Source organism: Microtus oregoni, unplaced genomic scaffold (genome assembly GCF_018167655.1).
Source record: "Microtus oregoni isolate MIOR12 unplaced genomic scaffold, Mior012 000109F_ref0000275, whole genome shotgun sequence".
NCBI lineage: Eukaryota > Metazoa > Chordata > Mammalia > Rodentia > Cricetidae > Microtus > Microtus oregoni.
Window position 1 is genome coordinate 2,988,994 of NW_024544727.1, and position 13,004 is coordinate 3,001,997.

At 49.0% G+C, this 13,004-nt stretch overlaps 1 protein-coding gene across 1 annotated transcript; it reads left to right on the top strand.

The window, feature by feature from the left end:
- Window positions 1-832: 832 nt before the first annotated feature.
- LOC121443577 (nucleolar complex protein 2 homolog) lies at window positions 833-12,976 on the top strand. The gene is made up of 19 exons (XM_041645390.1): window positions 833-989; window positions 1,100-1,258; window positions 2,090-2,267; window positions 2,350-2,478; window positions 4,225-4,345; window positions 4,432-4,522; window positions 4,742-4,820; window positions 5,073-5,183; window positions 5,629-5,742; window positions 6,567-6,755; window positions 6,926-7,065; window positions 7,998-8,109; window positions 9,073-9,186; window positions 9,804-9,905; window positions 10,917-11,060; window positions 11,169-11,282; window positions 11,498-11,633; window positions 12,343-12,432; window positions 12,680-12,976. The coding sequence occupies exons 1-19, from the start codon at window positions 964-966 to the stop codon at window positions 12,778-12,780; spliced, it is 2,250 nt and encodes a 749-aa protein (XP_041501324.1). The 5' UTR covers window positions 833-963; the 3' UTR covers window positions 12,781-12,976.
- Window positions 12,977-13,004: the final 28 nt, after the last annotated feature.

The following is a 13,004-nucleotide window of genomic DNA, read 5'->3' on the forward strand; positions in this document are numbered from 1 at the left end:
TTTCTTTAAACTGGAGCTGTAGGTAGTTGTGAGCCACCACGTGGGTGCTGGAAATCGAACCTGGGTCCTCTGCAGAAGTAGCCATGGCTCTTAATTGCTGAGCCATCTCTCCAGCCCCTCTTCTGATTTCTGATGAACTGACTGTGTCTGTGTTGCCTTTTATGCCCGCCTTTGTTTTTAATCTCACTAGAGACACTTCTTTTTTTTTTAAATAATTTTTAAACTTTTTACATAATAATCCCATTTCCTCCCCTCTCCCCTCCTCCTGCTTCCTCCACCCTCATCCACTCTTCAGAGAGGGTGAGGCCTCCCATGGGCAGTCAACAAAGTCAGTCACATTTCATCGAGGCAGGACCAAGGCCCTCCCTCCTGTATGTAGGCTGAGCAAAGTATCCCTTCATAGGAAACGGGCTCCAAAAAGTCAGTTCATGCACTAGGGACAAATACTGGTCCCACTGCCAGCGGCCCCACAAACTGCCCAAGGCGCAGGACTGTCACCCACATTTTCAGTTCTAAGCAGGTTCCCCAGCTGTTGGTCCGGAGTCAGTGAGCTCGGAGCTCATTGCCTCCGGACCAACAGCTTTTGTTATTGATTTCTAAGCACCGTTTGTAAGCCCTGCTGTCAGAGGCACTGCACTGCACACACAGTACAAATAAGCTGAAGGCAGGGCTGTCCGAATTTCCAGCTTTTTGTTTCCCGAGTGGGAACCAATGTTACTGCGTTTTATGGAAGGAATTGCGCTGTGAGTGCCGGTCAGCCTGCACTCCGTGGATTTGTGCAGAAGTTTAGCACACCTGCTGCGCCGAGAGGACGAAGGCAGCCTCCCGCCTGGAGATGCCAGCAGCACCACACGAGAACCCTAAAGCCAACAGCATGGTGAGGCGGGCGGGGCTCGCGAGAGGAAGTGTGGCGGCGCGCGGCATTCTGGGCCCGGAAGAGAGACGCATGCTGCTTTGAACAACATGGCTACGTCGCGTGCTCCCAAGAGGTGAGTTGAGTAACTGGGCTGCCGGACCCCGGCAGGCGCTCGCTCCTAGGGTTCTGTTCCTAAGTGAGGCTGGAGAGCTGGCAGAGGTGGTGACCTGATATAACCCGCAGGCGACTTGAGGAGCTGACAGTAGACGAGTTCTTGGCTTCTGGCTTTGAGTCCGAGTCCGAGTCGGAGCCGGAGGACGTCAGGGAGGTTGCGGCGCGGGAGACGAAAAGGCGAAGAGCTCTCCCTACCCGGGAGCAGCAGGACACGCGCACCCCATCCAGGTGAGAACCTGCCCCACCCCGGCCTCGCCACGGCGGTCTTTGGTTCCGCACTGTTAGCAGAACTGTGGGTCAGCCGTCTCTACGCCGACGTGCGTTGACCGACAGTGTTGAAGGCTTTCTTTTTTTTTTAAACCAAGAAAAACACTTGGTACTGGATAAGCCAGTGGTTATCATGTGTTGGAGAAAACGTGCTATGAGTGGAAGGGAAAACCGGATGTAGCAGGACGTGTTTGCAGGAGTTGGGGACAGAACTTGATATTAAACTGCAAAGGACTTAAAATGGACAGCCTTTGAGGAATTAGAGCGTGGCTGTGGCAGAACAGCAGACCCTGGAAAGTAGCCAGCGATGAGCTCAGAGTGACAGCGAGGGGACCTGATTCTGTAAGATCTCTTAGTAAAATGGGAAGCTGTCTCAGGGTTGAGCAGTGAAATGAAATTCGTCACAGTACAAAAGGGGATCTCGGGTTGTTGTGGGTTGCCCGGAAGTGCACACATGGTTTGGAGGTGTTACTGTAGGGGAGCTAATGACAGTTTACAACAATGGGGTGAGCGTGGTGGGTTCGCGGCTAGATTGGGAGAGCCCTGATTCTATGCTGAATTTGAAATGATTGTGTCAAAACACTGTCAGAGGTGCTGTGTGTGTTAGTATGGAAGACAGATGAACCTGATGATTTATCTTAGGAAAATTCTCCTGCTTGTCATTGGTATCTACTGTGAAGGGAACATACTAATATGGTCTCATTGAGGCAGCAAGCAAGCTGGCTATGTGGAAGGACAAAAAACTCCTTCCGTTTGGTTTTTCACTGGCCTTACTGACACCCACTTTCTTAGCTCACATAAGGGGTGTGCTTCTGAACACAAAGATCAGCTCTCTCGACTGAAGGACAGAGACCCTGAGTTTTACAAGTTCCTGCAGGAGAATGACCGGAGTCTACTGGAGTTCAATGACTCAGACAGTTCTGAGGAGGAGGAGGAGGAACAATTCCACTCCCTGCCAGACATGCTGGAGGTGAAACCTGGCAGACCTGGGCGGTGGGGCACCTGTGACTTCTGTACCCTGCTCCAAATCTGTCTTCTTGTATCTGGTACAGGAAGCAAGTGAAACTGAGGAGGATGGAGAAGAGGACGGTGACACATCCCCCAGAGAACTGCAAAGGAAGAAGAATGAGCCTGTACCGGTGACCCTTGCAATGGTGGAGAAGTGGAAGCAGGGGGCCATGGTGAGAGGCAATATAAGCTGGGTGGCTGGATTTCCACAGGCAGGCGTCTCTGTCCTTGCCTCGTTTGAGGTATCATTGTGTAGATGAAAAGAGTGTGTTTCTGGGAACTAGACAGTAAAGGTCTTTCTGAGTGCCAGGGTCTTCCAGCTGCATCTTCTTAGTTACAGTGCATAGTCCTGCCCCCTTTCTTCTTTTTGATCTCTCTGTTAGAATCCTGGCCATTGTGGGGTGGGCATAGAGTTTGTTTCCTTTCCTTTTCTGTTGTTGTAATGGGATATCACATACTGGGCAATTTTTGTTGTTGTAATTTTTATTTACTTAATGTGTATTTCACCTGCATATATGTTGGTGTACCACATGGATAGATAACACATGGTTGTGAACTACCATGTGGGTGCTGGAAATTGAACCTCGGTCATCTGAAAGAACAGTCAGTACTCTTAACTGCCAAACCATCTCTCCAGCCCCAGACTGGGTAATTTGTAAGGAAACTTAATTGGCTCACATTGCTGGAGGGTTACAGGTCTGAGCATGGTGATGGTCTTTGGTAAAGGCCTCGTGCTGTGATACTTATTCCGATATCTGTGTTCTGGGTTGTTAGATATCAAGCTTAGGAACTTGTACATTCTAGGCCAGTGTGCTATCGTGAGCCCTGTGTCTTTTTTATTTTTAGAGACAGGGTTTCTCTATAACAGCCCTGACTGTCCTGGAACTCTCTTTGTAGACCAGGCTGGCCTCAAACTCACAGAGTTCGAACTCACCTGACTTTGCCTCCCAAGTACTGGGATTAAAGACCCACCACCACTCCCAATTCCTGTCTTTTTTGTTGTTTTGTTTTTGGTTTTTGAGACAGGATCTCATTATGCAGTTCTGGCTGACCTGGAGCTATGTAGATCTGTCACTGTCTTCTGAGCATGGGGATTAAAGGTGTGCACCACCACACTTGTCTCCTATGTTTGTCTTAAAAGCCTACTAATGCCATTGTAGAGTCCTGAAGCCCATCATTTCATGTACTTCCAAATACCACCATATAAATTTGGATATTAAATTTCTACTACGTGAGCTTTTAGGGACATGGTTGGACTTTTAGCATTATTTGTTCACTGGGAAATAGGAAATGATGTCAGTGTCCTTTCAATAATTTCACATTTAATTTAGAGCTTTTGGGTTTTTTTCAACAAGATATCTCTTTGTGGTCGTGTGTGTCGTTCTCCCCCCCTTCCCCCCCAGGGTTTCGCTGTAGTTCTAGAGCCTGTCCTGGCTCTTATAGACCAGGCTAGCCTTGAACTCACAGAGATCCGCCTGCCTCTGCCTCCTGAGTGCTGGAATTAAAGGCGTGTGCCACCACCACCCGGCTAAGATATCTCTTTGTAACCCTGGTGGCTGACTTTGAACAGTTTGGCCTTAAACTTGCAGTAATCTTCATGCCTTTGTTTTTCCAGTGCTGGTATAAATATGAGCTATCATGCTTGCTCTCATGTTGGTTTCTCTGGGGACGGGAGTGGAAAGGGAGAATTCCCATATACTGTCTTGAGCAGATCTGTAATACAGGAGACAGACTGCCTATTCAAGGGGGTTATATTTCAATTCCTTTTTGTTGTTGGCTTGTGGTTCAGTGGTCTTAGCCCCACTATTGCCCTTGGCCTGGGATTATCGGTTAGGAACACCTTTTCAACTTGGAACAGGTTCCTGGAGCCAGGTACTGTGTGCTGCTCTCCTAGTGATCTCCATCTCTTGCCCCTTCAGCACCACCTTACTCCCAAGCTGTTCCATGAAGTTGTGCAGGCATTCCGAGCAGCTGTAGCCACCACCCAAGGAGAGCAGGAAGTTACTGAGATTTGCAGGTTCCAGGTCACAGATAGTGCTGGTGAGCTGGGGCGAGGGCACTGTCTTGGGCTCCATTGTAGCACCTTTGTTTGTTAGATGGGTGAATGATACTTTTGTTCCTTTCAGTGTTCAACGCTCTGGTTACTTTCTGCATTAGAGACCTCTTTGGTTGCCTTCAGAAGCTGCTGTTTGGAAAGGCACCAAAGGATAGCAACAGGTGAGGGGGTGAACTCTGGCCAAGCTGGCAGCCTTTTCTAGGGGCGGGTGTTGCTTGCAGGTGTCTGTCTGGGCTGTGCTCAAGAAAGTCCTGGTAAGTCCCTGCATCTACCAGCTGTAAGGAGTGTCTCAGCTTTTGTGTATGGGACCAAGTTATATGCCCTGTACCTGGGCAGACTTGTGTCTGATTGCAGTAATGGGGTGGGTGTGGCCCCTACAGGATGCTGCTGCCATCTAGTAGCCCACTCTGGGGGAAGCTCCGTTTGGATGTCAAAACATACCTGAGTGCAGTTGTACAGGTACTGTTCTGGTGGGTAAAGAATCTCAGGAGGAGCTGGGTGGTGGTGGTGCACATTTTTAATCCCAGCACTTGGGAGGCAGAGATAGGTGGAGCTTAGTGAGTTTGAGGCCAGCCTGGTCACAGAGCAATGCTACACAGAGAAGCTCTGTCTCAAAAAACCAAGGGGAAAAAGAACAGAATCCTCCGAGGCTTGGTCATGCCTGGCAATTTGAAGGAGTTTGGGCCTCACCGTTTTCTTCTGCTTTTTCAGCTGGTAGCCTGTTTGACTGAAGCCACGGTGTCTGCAGCTGTCCTGCAGCATGTCAGCAGCTTGGTTCCTTACTACCTGACTTTCCCTAAGCAGTGCCGAATGTTACTCAAGGTGTGTTAGCCCATCCTGCTGTGTTGTTGTAGCTAGGGGGTGCATATGGCTGCCTTTCTTGTTCTACTTTGGCTAGAGGAGAGACAGCATTTATGCCTATACTTGTTCCTGCTGTTTTCTTTTTCTTTTTTTTTTTATATTTATTTATTATGTATACAATATTCTGTGTGTATGCCTGCAGGCCAGAAGAGGGCACCAGACCCCATTACAGATGATTGTGAGCCACCATGTGGTTGCTGGGAATTGAACTCAGGACCTTTGGAAGAGCAAGCAATGCTCTTAACCTCTGAGCCATCTCTCCAGCCCCCTCCTGCTGTTTTCTTTATACCCCACCAAGGGTCAGGGCAGCATACCTTAGTAATGTGAGACTAGGCTCCACTGAGGCATGCCAGCTAGTAATGGAGGGTCCTAGGCCAGGAAAGGCGATGGTGTATCTCTTTTTCAGAGGATGGTGGTTCTGTGGAGCACGGGTGAAGAATCTCTGCGGGTCCTGGCCTTCCTGGTACTCATTAGAGTTTGCCGGCACAAGAAGGAATCCTTCCTTGGTCCCATCCTGAAGGTAGAGTGGGTCTTCTATCTGTTCATTAAGGTCTGTGTAGGGAATAAGCCTGAGTGCCTGGCAGACAGTCTTAAACCTGACACCAGACTCTGGGCTGATCACAGCTTTCTTACCAAGAAAATAGAATGGTGATGGGAACAGGAATTGAAGGTCTTTTGGGTTCCGCCTGGACTCTGATACACTAACTGGGAGCATTAGGAGAGGCAGGGGGACTTTTTTCCCCCAGAGATGAGATAGTTGTAGCTGGAAAATAGGATTAGATCTGACCAGAATCAGACCCTGCTGTCCAGCTCAAAGACCAGGGTGGCCCTCCTGCACATGGAGATCCCGTGAAGTCCCCAGTGTACAGACTTAGCATGAAGCAGAACATATCCTCTATTTCCTAGGTCTTTTTTTTTTTTTTTTTTTGATTTTTCGAGACAGGGTTTCTCCGTAGCTTTTGGTTCCTGTCCTGGAACTAGCTCTTGTAGACCAGGCTGGCCTCGAACTCACAGAGATCCGCCTGCCTCTGCCTCCCGAGTGCTGGGATTAAAGGCGTGCGCCACCACCGCCCGGCTATTTCCTAGGTCTTTAGTCCTGTTCTTGCCTATTCCTCAGCTTACTTCTCTCTTACACACCTTCCTCTCTTCTGAATATCTTAGTTTATATTCCTGAGGCTGGTGGGTGCAAGGGTGTATGCTGAGAAACATCAGAGTCTGGGAGTGCTGGGAACATACAGGAAAGGAGTCTGCAGCTAAGTGGTCAGGCTGTTTGGGATAGCAGTTCTGGTGGAAAGTCGGAGCAGTGGTTGCTCAAGTGTGTCTTGTCTTTGGTTTGTCTGTCAGCAAATGTACATCATGTATGTGAGAAACTGCAAGTTCACGTCTCCTAGTACCCTGCCCCTCATAAGCTTCATGCAGCGGACACTGACCGAACTGCTTGCCCTGGACCCCAGCGTCTCCTATCAACACGCCTTTCTTTACATTCGCCAGCTTGCAGTCCACTTGCGTAATGCCATGACCACAGGCAAGAAGGTACATAGTCAGGCCCTTCCAAACTAGTAGCCCCCTGGGGTACGCTGGATGCCACCTTCTATGAGGTAAATAGTTCATCTCATCTGGGGAGATGCTTTGGGTGATTCTGGCAGGGAAGAATGGGCCTTAAAGTTGGAATGGGCCTTAAAGTTGGACTCCATTTTCACCAGGAGACATACCAGTCTGTGTACAACTGGCAGTATGTGCACTGCCTCTACTTATGGTGCCGAGTCCTGAGTACCCTTGGTTCCAGCGAGGTTCTACAGCCCCTAATCTACCCGCTCTCACAGATCATCATTGGCTGCATCAAGTGAGTTCAAGGGCGGGTCTGTGTTAGATTGTCCTGGGGGTTGGGAGCAGTGCTCTTGGTATAGGGTAGAGGTTTCTAATTGGTCAGCTTCAGTGGGTCACATTATACAAAGAATTTTTTGGGGGCAGGCAGACCTTAAATATTAGAGCCTTTGTGTCTGGGTTTTGGTGGTTTCTTCTCCTTTTTTTTTTTTCCTGAGACAGGGTTTCTCTGTCGCTCTGGAGCCTGTCCTGGAACTAGCTCTTGTAGCCCAGGCTAGCCTCAAATTCACAGAGATCCGCCTGCCTCTGCCTCCCGAGTACTGGGATTAAAGGTGTGTGCCACCACCACCTGGCAGGTTTTGGTGATTTCTGTGGAAGGGTCTGAAAAGATGAACTGGTTGTAGATTTTAGGCAGTCAACCTTCACTTAGGTAAGTAGGTTAGCTGCCCACAATGCAACACCCATGTATTCCCAGGCCTGCTTGGGCTCCTGTGCGTTCAGATCTATTTCTTAGAGCTTTTGGTATGCTGTGAATATGCTGTATACTGCTCTGGCCAGGAGGGGGCCTCTGTGTCCTCTTGAACTTTCTTCTGGACACTGAAGACCAGGCTAGGAAGGGAAAGGGGAAGGTGGTGCAAAAAAAGAAACCCTCTGCAAAAAAAGAAACTCAAGCAGAGGGTGGAGAAGAAACGGAGGCAGGGGTGAATGAAACTAAGTTAAAGCTGGTGGTGTCTCTCAGTCCCTTAGCTGAGCAGTGGGGCAGTACCCAAGTCCAAGCATTTTGCGGGGTTTGGTGACTAAAAATTATTATTCCTCATGGATACTACCCTGAGTACTTACCCTGGAGGGGTGACTGTGACCCTCCTGTATTTGGAGCTTGTGAATAGGGAGCGATCAGAAGCGGTGGGCAGCCGATGCTGGTGACTAGGATCCTGCTCTTTGTTGTTTCAGGTTGTTGCCCACTGCCCGTTTCTATCCATTGCGCATGCATTGTGTGCGTGCCCTGACGCTGCTGTCCCAGGCCATCGGCACCTTTATCCCTGTTCTGCCCTTCATTCTCGAGGTGACTGTGCTAGGCACGACTTGGGTTGGGTTCACAAATGTTTCTTGGAAACCATTTCTCCTCTGAGTCTGCCAGTTGTGCCAGTACAGATTTCGACTGTAACCCTGTGGTCCCTTTGCCTTGGCAGTCATTGCAGATCTCCTGCATTTAGTCCATCAGAGTCTCAGACTTACATGACGCCTTTCTTGTTTTCCTGGATAGCCCTCATTCTGACCTCTACTTTGGTTCACTGTACCTGGCTTTGGGCTCTTCACACTAGATGCAGGTTTCCTGAGAAAGTGAACCACAAAGGTTGAAATCAAGCTCTCTGCCCTCAGGGTATCACTGTCTGTTCTTTACCTTGTGGGTAGGATAAAAGGGGGTATCGAGACCAGCCCTATATATTAGTCAGCACCTTTTGCTCAGATTAGAGAACCGGCATTTCCCACCCCCAGTTGTCATTATGTGTAGCTGATTCAGCTGCCAGCAGCATTCTGTTGTACGAGTTCTCTTGTCAGGGGCTTTAGAACTTTCTCTCTGTATGCTTTTTCATGTACCTTGTGCCTTCTTGATTTACCTGCTCTGCGTGTGGGGTCTCCTAGTAACTGGGGAGGTATCTTTGGCTCAAGAGGCCATGCTAGGTTCCCACTATCCTCCTTTCTTGGGAAGGTCAAAGTCCATAGCCTACAAAGACTAGTGAGGTGTGGGATACACAGTCCCTCCCCTGAGACCTGTTTCTGTATCTCTTTGTTGCTAGTTGTACCCACAGTGCCTGGCATGCAGCTACTTCAGGCCCAGGCCTGTATACCCACTACCTCCAAAGGTGGTTCAGTGTACATAGGAGTCCTATGGTTGCCTGTCAAGAGGCTCAGGGCTCTGGAAAGTGGACAGGGTCTGGAGGCACCTGTGGGCTTTGAGGCTGTCTTTAGTTGTACATCCTTGTCTTGAGGGATTTCATTGTGTTGGACTGAAACCTGTGGATAGATTTTCCAGCAGGTGGACTTCAATAGGCGTCCAGGCCGCATGAGCTCCAAGCCCATCAACTTCTCTGTGATCTTGAAACTGTCCAGTACCAACCTGCAGGAGAAGGCATACCGGGTGAGGCTGGCTGAAGGACTTCTGGGAAAGGCCCGAGGCTTTCTTTTAGTTGGCTCACAAGGACTTTAGAAGCTACTGAAGTACAAGGAAGGGGTTACCATTGTGCAGCATTTGTGATTTCTTTTGAGACAGGATCTCTCTATTATGTAGTCCTTGTCTTCCTGGAACTTACTATATAGATTAGGCTGGCCTTGGACTCAGAGAGATCCACCTCTCAAGAATGGGGATTGAGGGGGCTGGAGAGATGGCTCAGTGGTTAAGAGCATTGCCTGCTCTTCCAAAGGTCCTGAGTTCAATTCCCAGCAACCACATGGTGGCTCACAACCATCTGTAATGAGGTCTGGTGCCCTCTTCTAGCGATCAGGCATACACGCACAAAGGATATTGTATACAAAATAAATAAATAAATATTAAAAAAAAAAAAAGAATGGGGATTGAGGGGTTTCTGTAGTCATAGATCAATGGTTCTGTAATCCTAGGCCCTGTGAATCTGAGTGTGTCTTGGGAAGGCTCTGAGTACCGTTTTATAGCTCCCATCTTAGAGATTGAGCAGGGTGAAATATAAGATCATGGACTTCAGGGTTCCACCATCTGATGAAATTGTGCCACCCCCTCAGGATGGCCTTCTGGAACAGCTATATGACCTTATCCTGGAATATCTGCACAGCCAGGCCCATTGCATTGCCTTCCCAGAGTTGGTGCTGCCCACTGTCCTACAGGTATGTGCTCAACACCTGACTCCCACATCCTCTTTGTGGCTAAATTGGACAATCTCTTAGTAGCTTTGTCTTCATTGTATAGAAGAACAAAAGGGATGCTTCCTTGTTCTAGTTCTACAAGACCAGAAACAAAATCATGCTTATCCAGCTGCCTGGCAGCCAGATCCATCGGGGTCATTACAAGGGAAAATGGTCATTTGGCTTGGTAGTTTGAAGAGGTTCTCTCTGGGGACTGTGGAGTTAACTTGTTTGTGAAGGATTGGGCCAGACCTGGGTAACTTAACCAGGATCTCAAGAATTTATAGGCCCTCCTCCAGCCTGCCTGGAGCCTATCGTGGTCCAGGGCTACCTGTGGAAGTCTAAAGCCTGGGTTGGTCTGGGGGTAAAATGTAGTTCTCCCTCTTTTCAGCTCTTTTTGTGCCCCTCATGAGAGTCTTGTTTGTTCTCTGCTCAGCTGTTTCCATCTTAGGCATTTCTCATAGGAGGGAGCTGTTGCTGGCAGGGGATTAGCTCTATTACTCATGGGCTTGTTGGGGTGGTGTGCTGCTTATACTGAGCTATACCTGGCTCAGGCTCCTATAGACACGGGTACATGTGTGAAGGCAGAAGTTACATGTACAGCTGTATACATGTGCTTGGTTACTGTTGGTTGTATAATGTGGCAGTGGCCTCCCCCATGTTGTCTTTGCTGGTGATGTCAGGTAGTCAGGATACCTTTATTTTTGTGCTAAAGGTCGTAGGTATATGGTCGGGTTCAGCAGATGTTTTTCAGTTAAGATCCAAATAGCAAAACAATTTATGGTTTTGTCTTCTCACAGCTCTTCTCAGGCTGCTGCAAGAGTACATGAGTAAAGGAGCAAGGCCTTATGCCTGTGAGACCTAGTTAGAAGATTGGCAGTAGGCCCTCAAGTCTCCTTGTGATTGCCACATGGCTTTTCCACTGTCTGGACCCCTTCTGGGGTGGGGAGAAGTCCTGTCGCTGGAGCTGAACTTCACCCTTCCTTTCTGCAGCTGAAATCTTTTCTCCGGGAGTGCAAAGTAGCTAACTACTGCCGGCAGGTGCGCCAGCTGCTGGAGAAGGTGCAAGAGAACGCAGAACATATCCGAAGCCTTCGCCAGAGAGTGACCTTCAGTGTTTCTGACCACCTGGCAGTGGTGGGTTGGGACTTGGCATCTGGACTGCCTGAGGTCACCAGTTAGGGTGTGGTAGATGTTTGAGGATTTTCCAAGATGAGCATGGCCTTGAATTTACCCAATCCTTAGGATGCTTGGGAGAAGCAGGCCCGCGAAGAGGGGACCCCTCTCACCAGGTACTACAGCCACTGGAGGAAGCTGAGGGACCGTGAGATCCAGCTGGAGATCAGTGGCAAAGAACGGGTATGGCTGGGATCTGGGAAGTTGGCCTAGTAGAAAGTGGCCAGGCAGGTTACTTGTAAAGGGGTCTAGGCTGAAGGAGTGAAGTTTGGGACAGTGAGTTTGAGTACAGCCTGGCTGTGGGTGGCACCCAAGGGGGTGCTGATGTGAGTTAAGCTCTGCTCAGTTCTCTGTGCTTCTCCCTCCCCAATCTGTTTTTCTGTTTCTGATCCTTGAAGCTAGAAGACCTGAACTTCCCAGAGATCAAGAGGCGGAGAGTGGAAGACAGGAAGGATGAAGATAGGAAGGAATTAAAAGACCTGTTTGAGTTGGACAGTTCTGAGGGAGAGGACAGCACAGACTTCTCTCAGAGAGGTAAGGCCTGAGGTGGGAGTCCTTAAGAGCTGTGGGTCAGTGGAGGTATTTCATGGCTGGCTGGCTGGCACACTGTTTTTTGTTATTTTGTTTTGTTTTAAATTTTTATGTCTATGTGTGTTTTGCTTACATGTATGTCTGTGTATAACATGTGTGCCTGGTGCCCATGGAGGTCAGAAGAAAGTGTTAGATCCTCTGGGACTGGAGTTAGACACAGTTGTGAGCCACCATGTGGGTGCTGGGAGTCAAACCCAGGTCTTTAAACCAATGAGCTGTCTCTCTAGCCTTCATACCTGTTTCTTTTTCTTCTCTCTCTCTCTCTCTCTATCTCTATCTCTATCTCTATCTCTCTCTCTCTCACACACACACATATAAAATTTGAGTCAGGGTTTCTCTGTGTAGTCTTGGCTATCCTGGAACTTGTGCTGTAGTCCAGACTAGCATTGAACTCACAGAGATCTGCCTGTCTCTGCCTCCCAAGTGCTGGGATTCAAGGCGTGCACCACCACTGTCCTATCTACACCTGTTTCTTATACCACTCATTGGTGCCTTCCTTCTGTTTGAGCTGGGGATTCATTATTGGTAATTGCCACCATGCTGGGGCCTCCATATGGGTAACAGAAAGGGCTAGTGGTCCTCTTGCTGCTGCTGAGACCTGTGGCCCTAGTGGGTGTCTGTTGTGTGTGTGCACATGATTCTTTATCTACAGGAATACCCGGGCTCCTGGGAGCTCACCAAGGAGTGGAAGAGGAAGACCAGGAGGAAGATGACGAAGAAGTGGGTGCCAGCAGTTCAGAGGGTAAGTTGTTTCTGTTGTGAAACAGACTGGCCCTACCGTCTGTCTGGAAGTGAAGCCTGAGAAGACCTAAGCCAGGTCTGTGCCCCTCCCTGGGGTACCAGTTATTCTATACTCAAAAGACTCTGACAGCAAGCTATAGCACACTGATAAATTTAATTAATTAATTTAATTAGTAATGAATAAGTAATTACTAAGGCTGGCTTCATCATGATATAGCAGAATGTACATACTTCTTCTTTCTCTGTAGATGGAGACCCGGACACAGGGGTGGACCCAAGTGAACTGTGGCAGCTGGCTCAGGGACCACAGGATGAGCTGGAGGATCTTCAGCTTTCGGAAGAGGACTGAGGGCCTTGTGCAGCAAGAAGGGCAGTAGACAGGGCTTTATTGTCGCAGCACAACAGAACAAGTGTGCTAAGCACACATTTAGACCCTGAAAGGGAACTGGTTCTGCATAACCTTCTGTTGCCCCAGCAGGAGGCTGACCCTGACCTGCAGAGTAGTCCCAGTTCAGAGGGGGGGGGGGGGGAGGCTCCATGGCCTCTTTACTTTATCTGTCTTTGGTTTGTCTG

What these genes read in the sequence shown, in the direction of transcription:
- LOC121443577 (XM_041645390.1), top strand. Translation starts at nt 964, where the DNA reads ATGGCTACGTCGCGTGCTCCCAAGAG. An exon ending in AGTGCCGAATGTTACTCAAG is followed by an intron (nt 5,184 to 5,628) that starts GTGTGTTAGCCC and finishes TCTCTTTTTCAG; the next exon opens with AGGATGGTGGTTCTGTGGAG. An exon ending in GGGTGCCAGCAGTTCAGAGG is followed by an intron (nt 12,433 to 12,679) that starts GTAAGTTGTTTC and finishes CTTTCTCTGTAG; the next exon opens with ATGGAGACCCGGACACAGGG.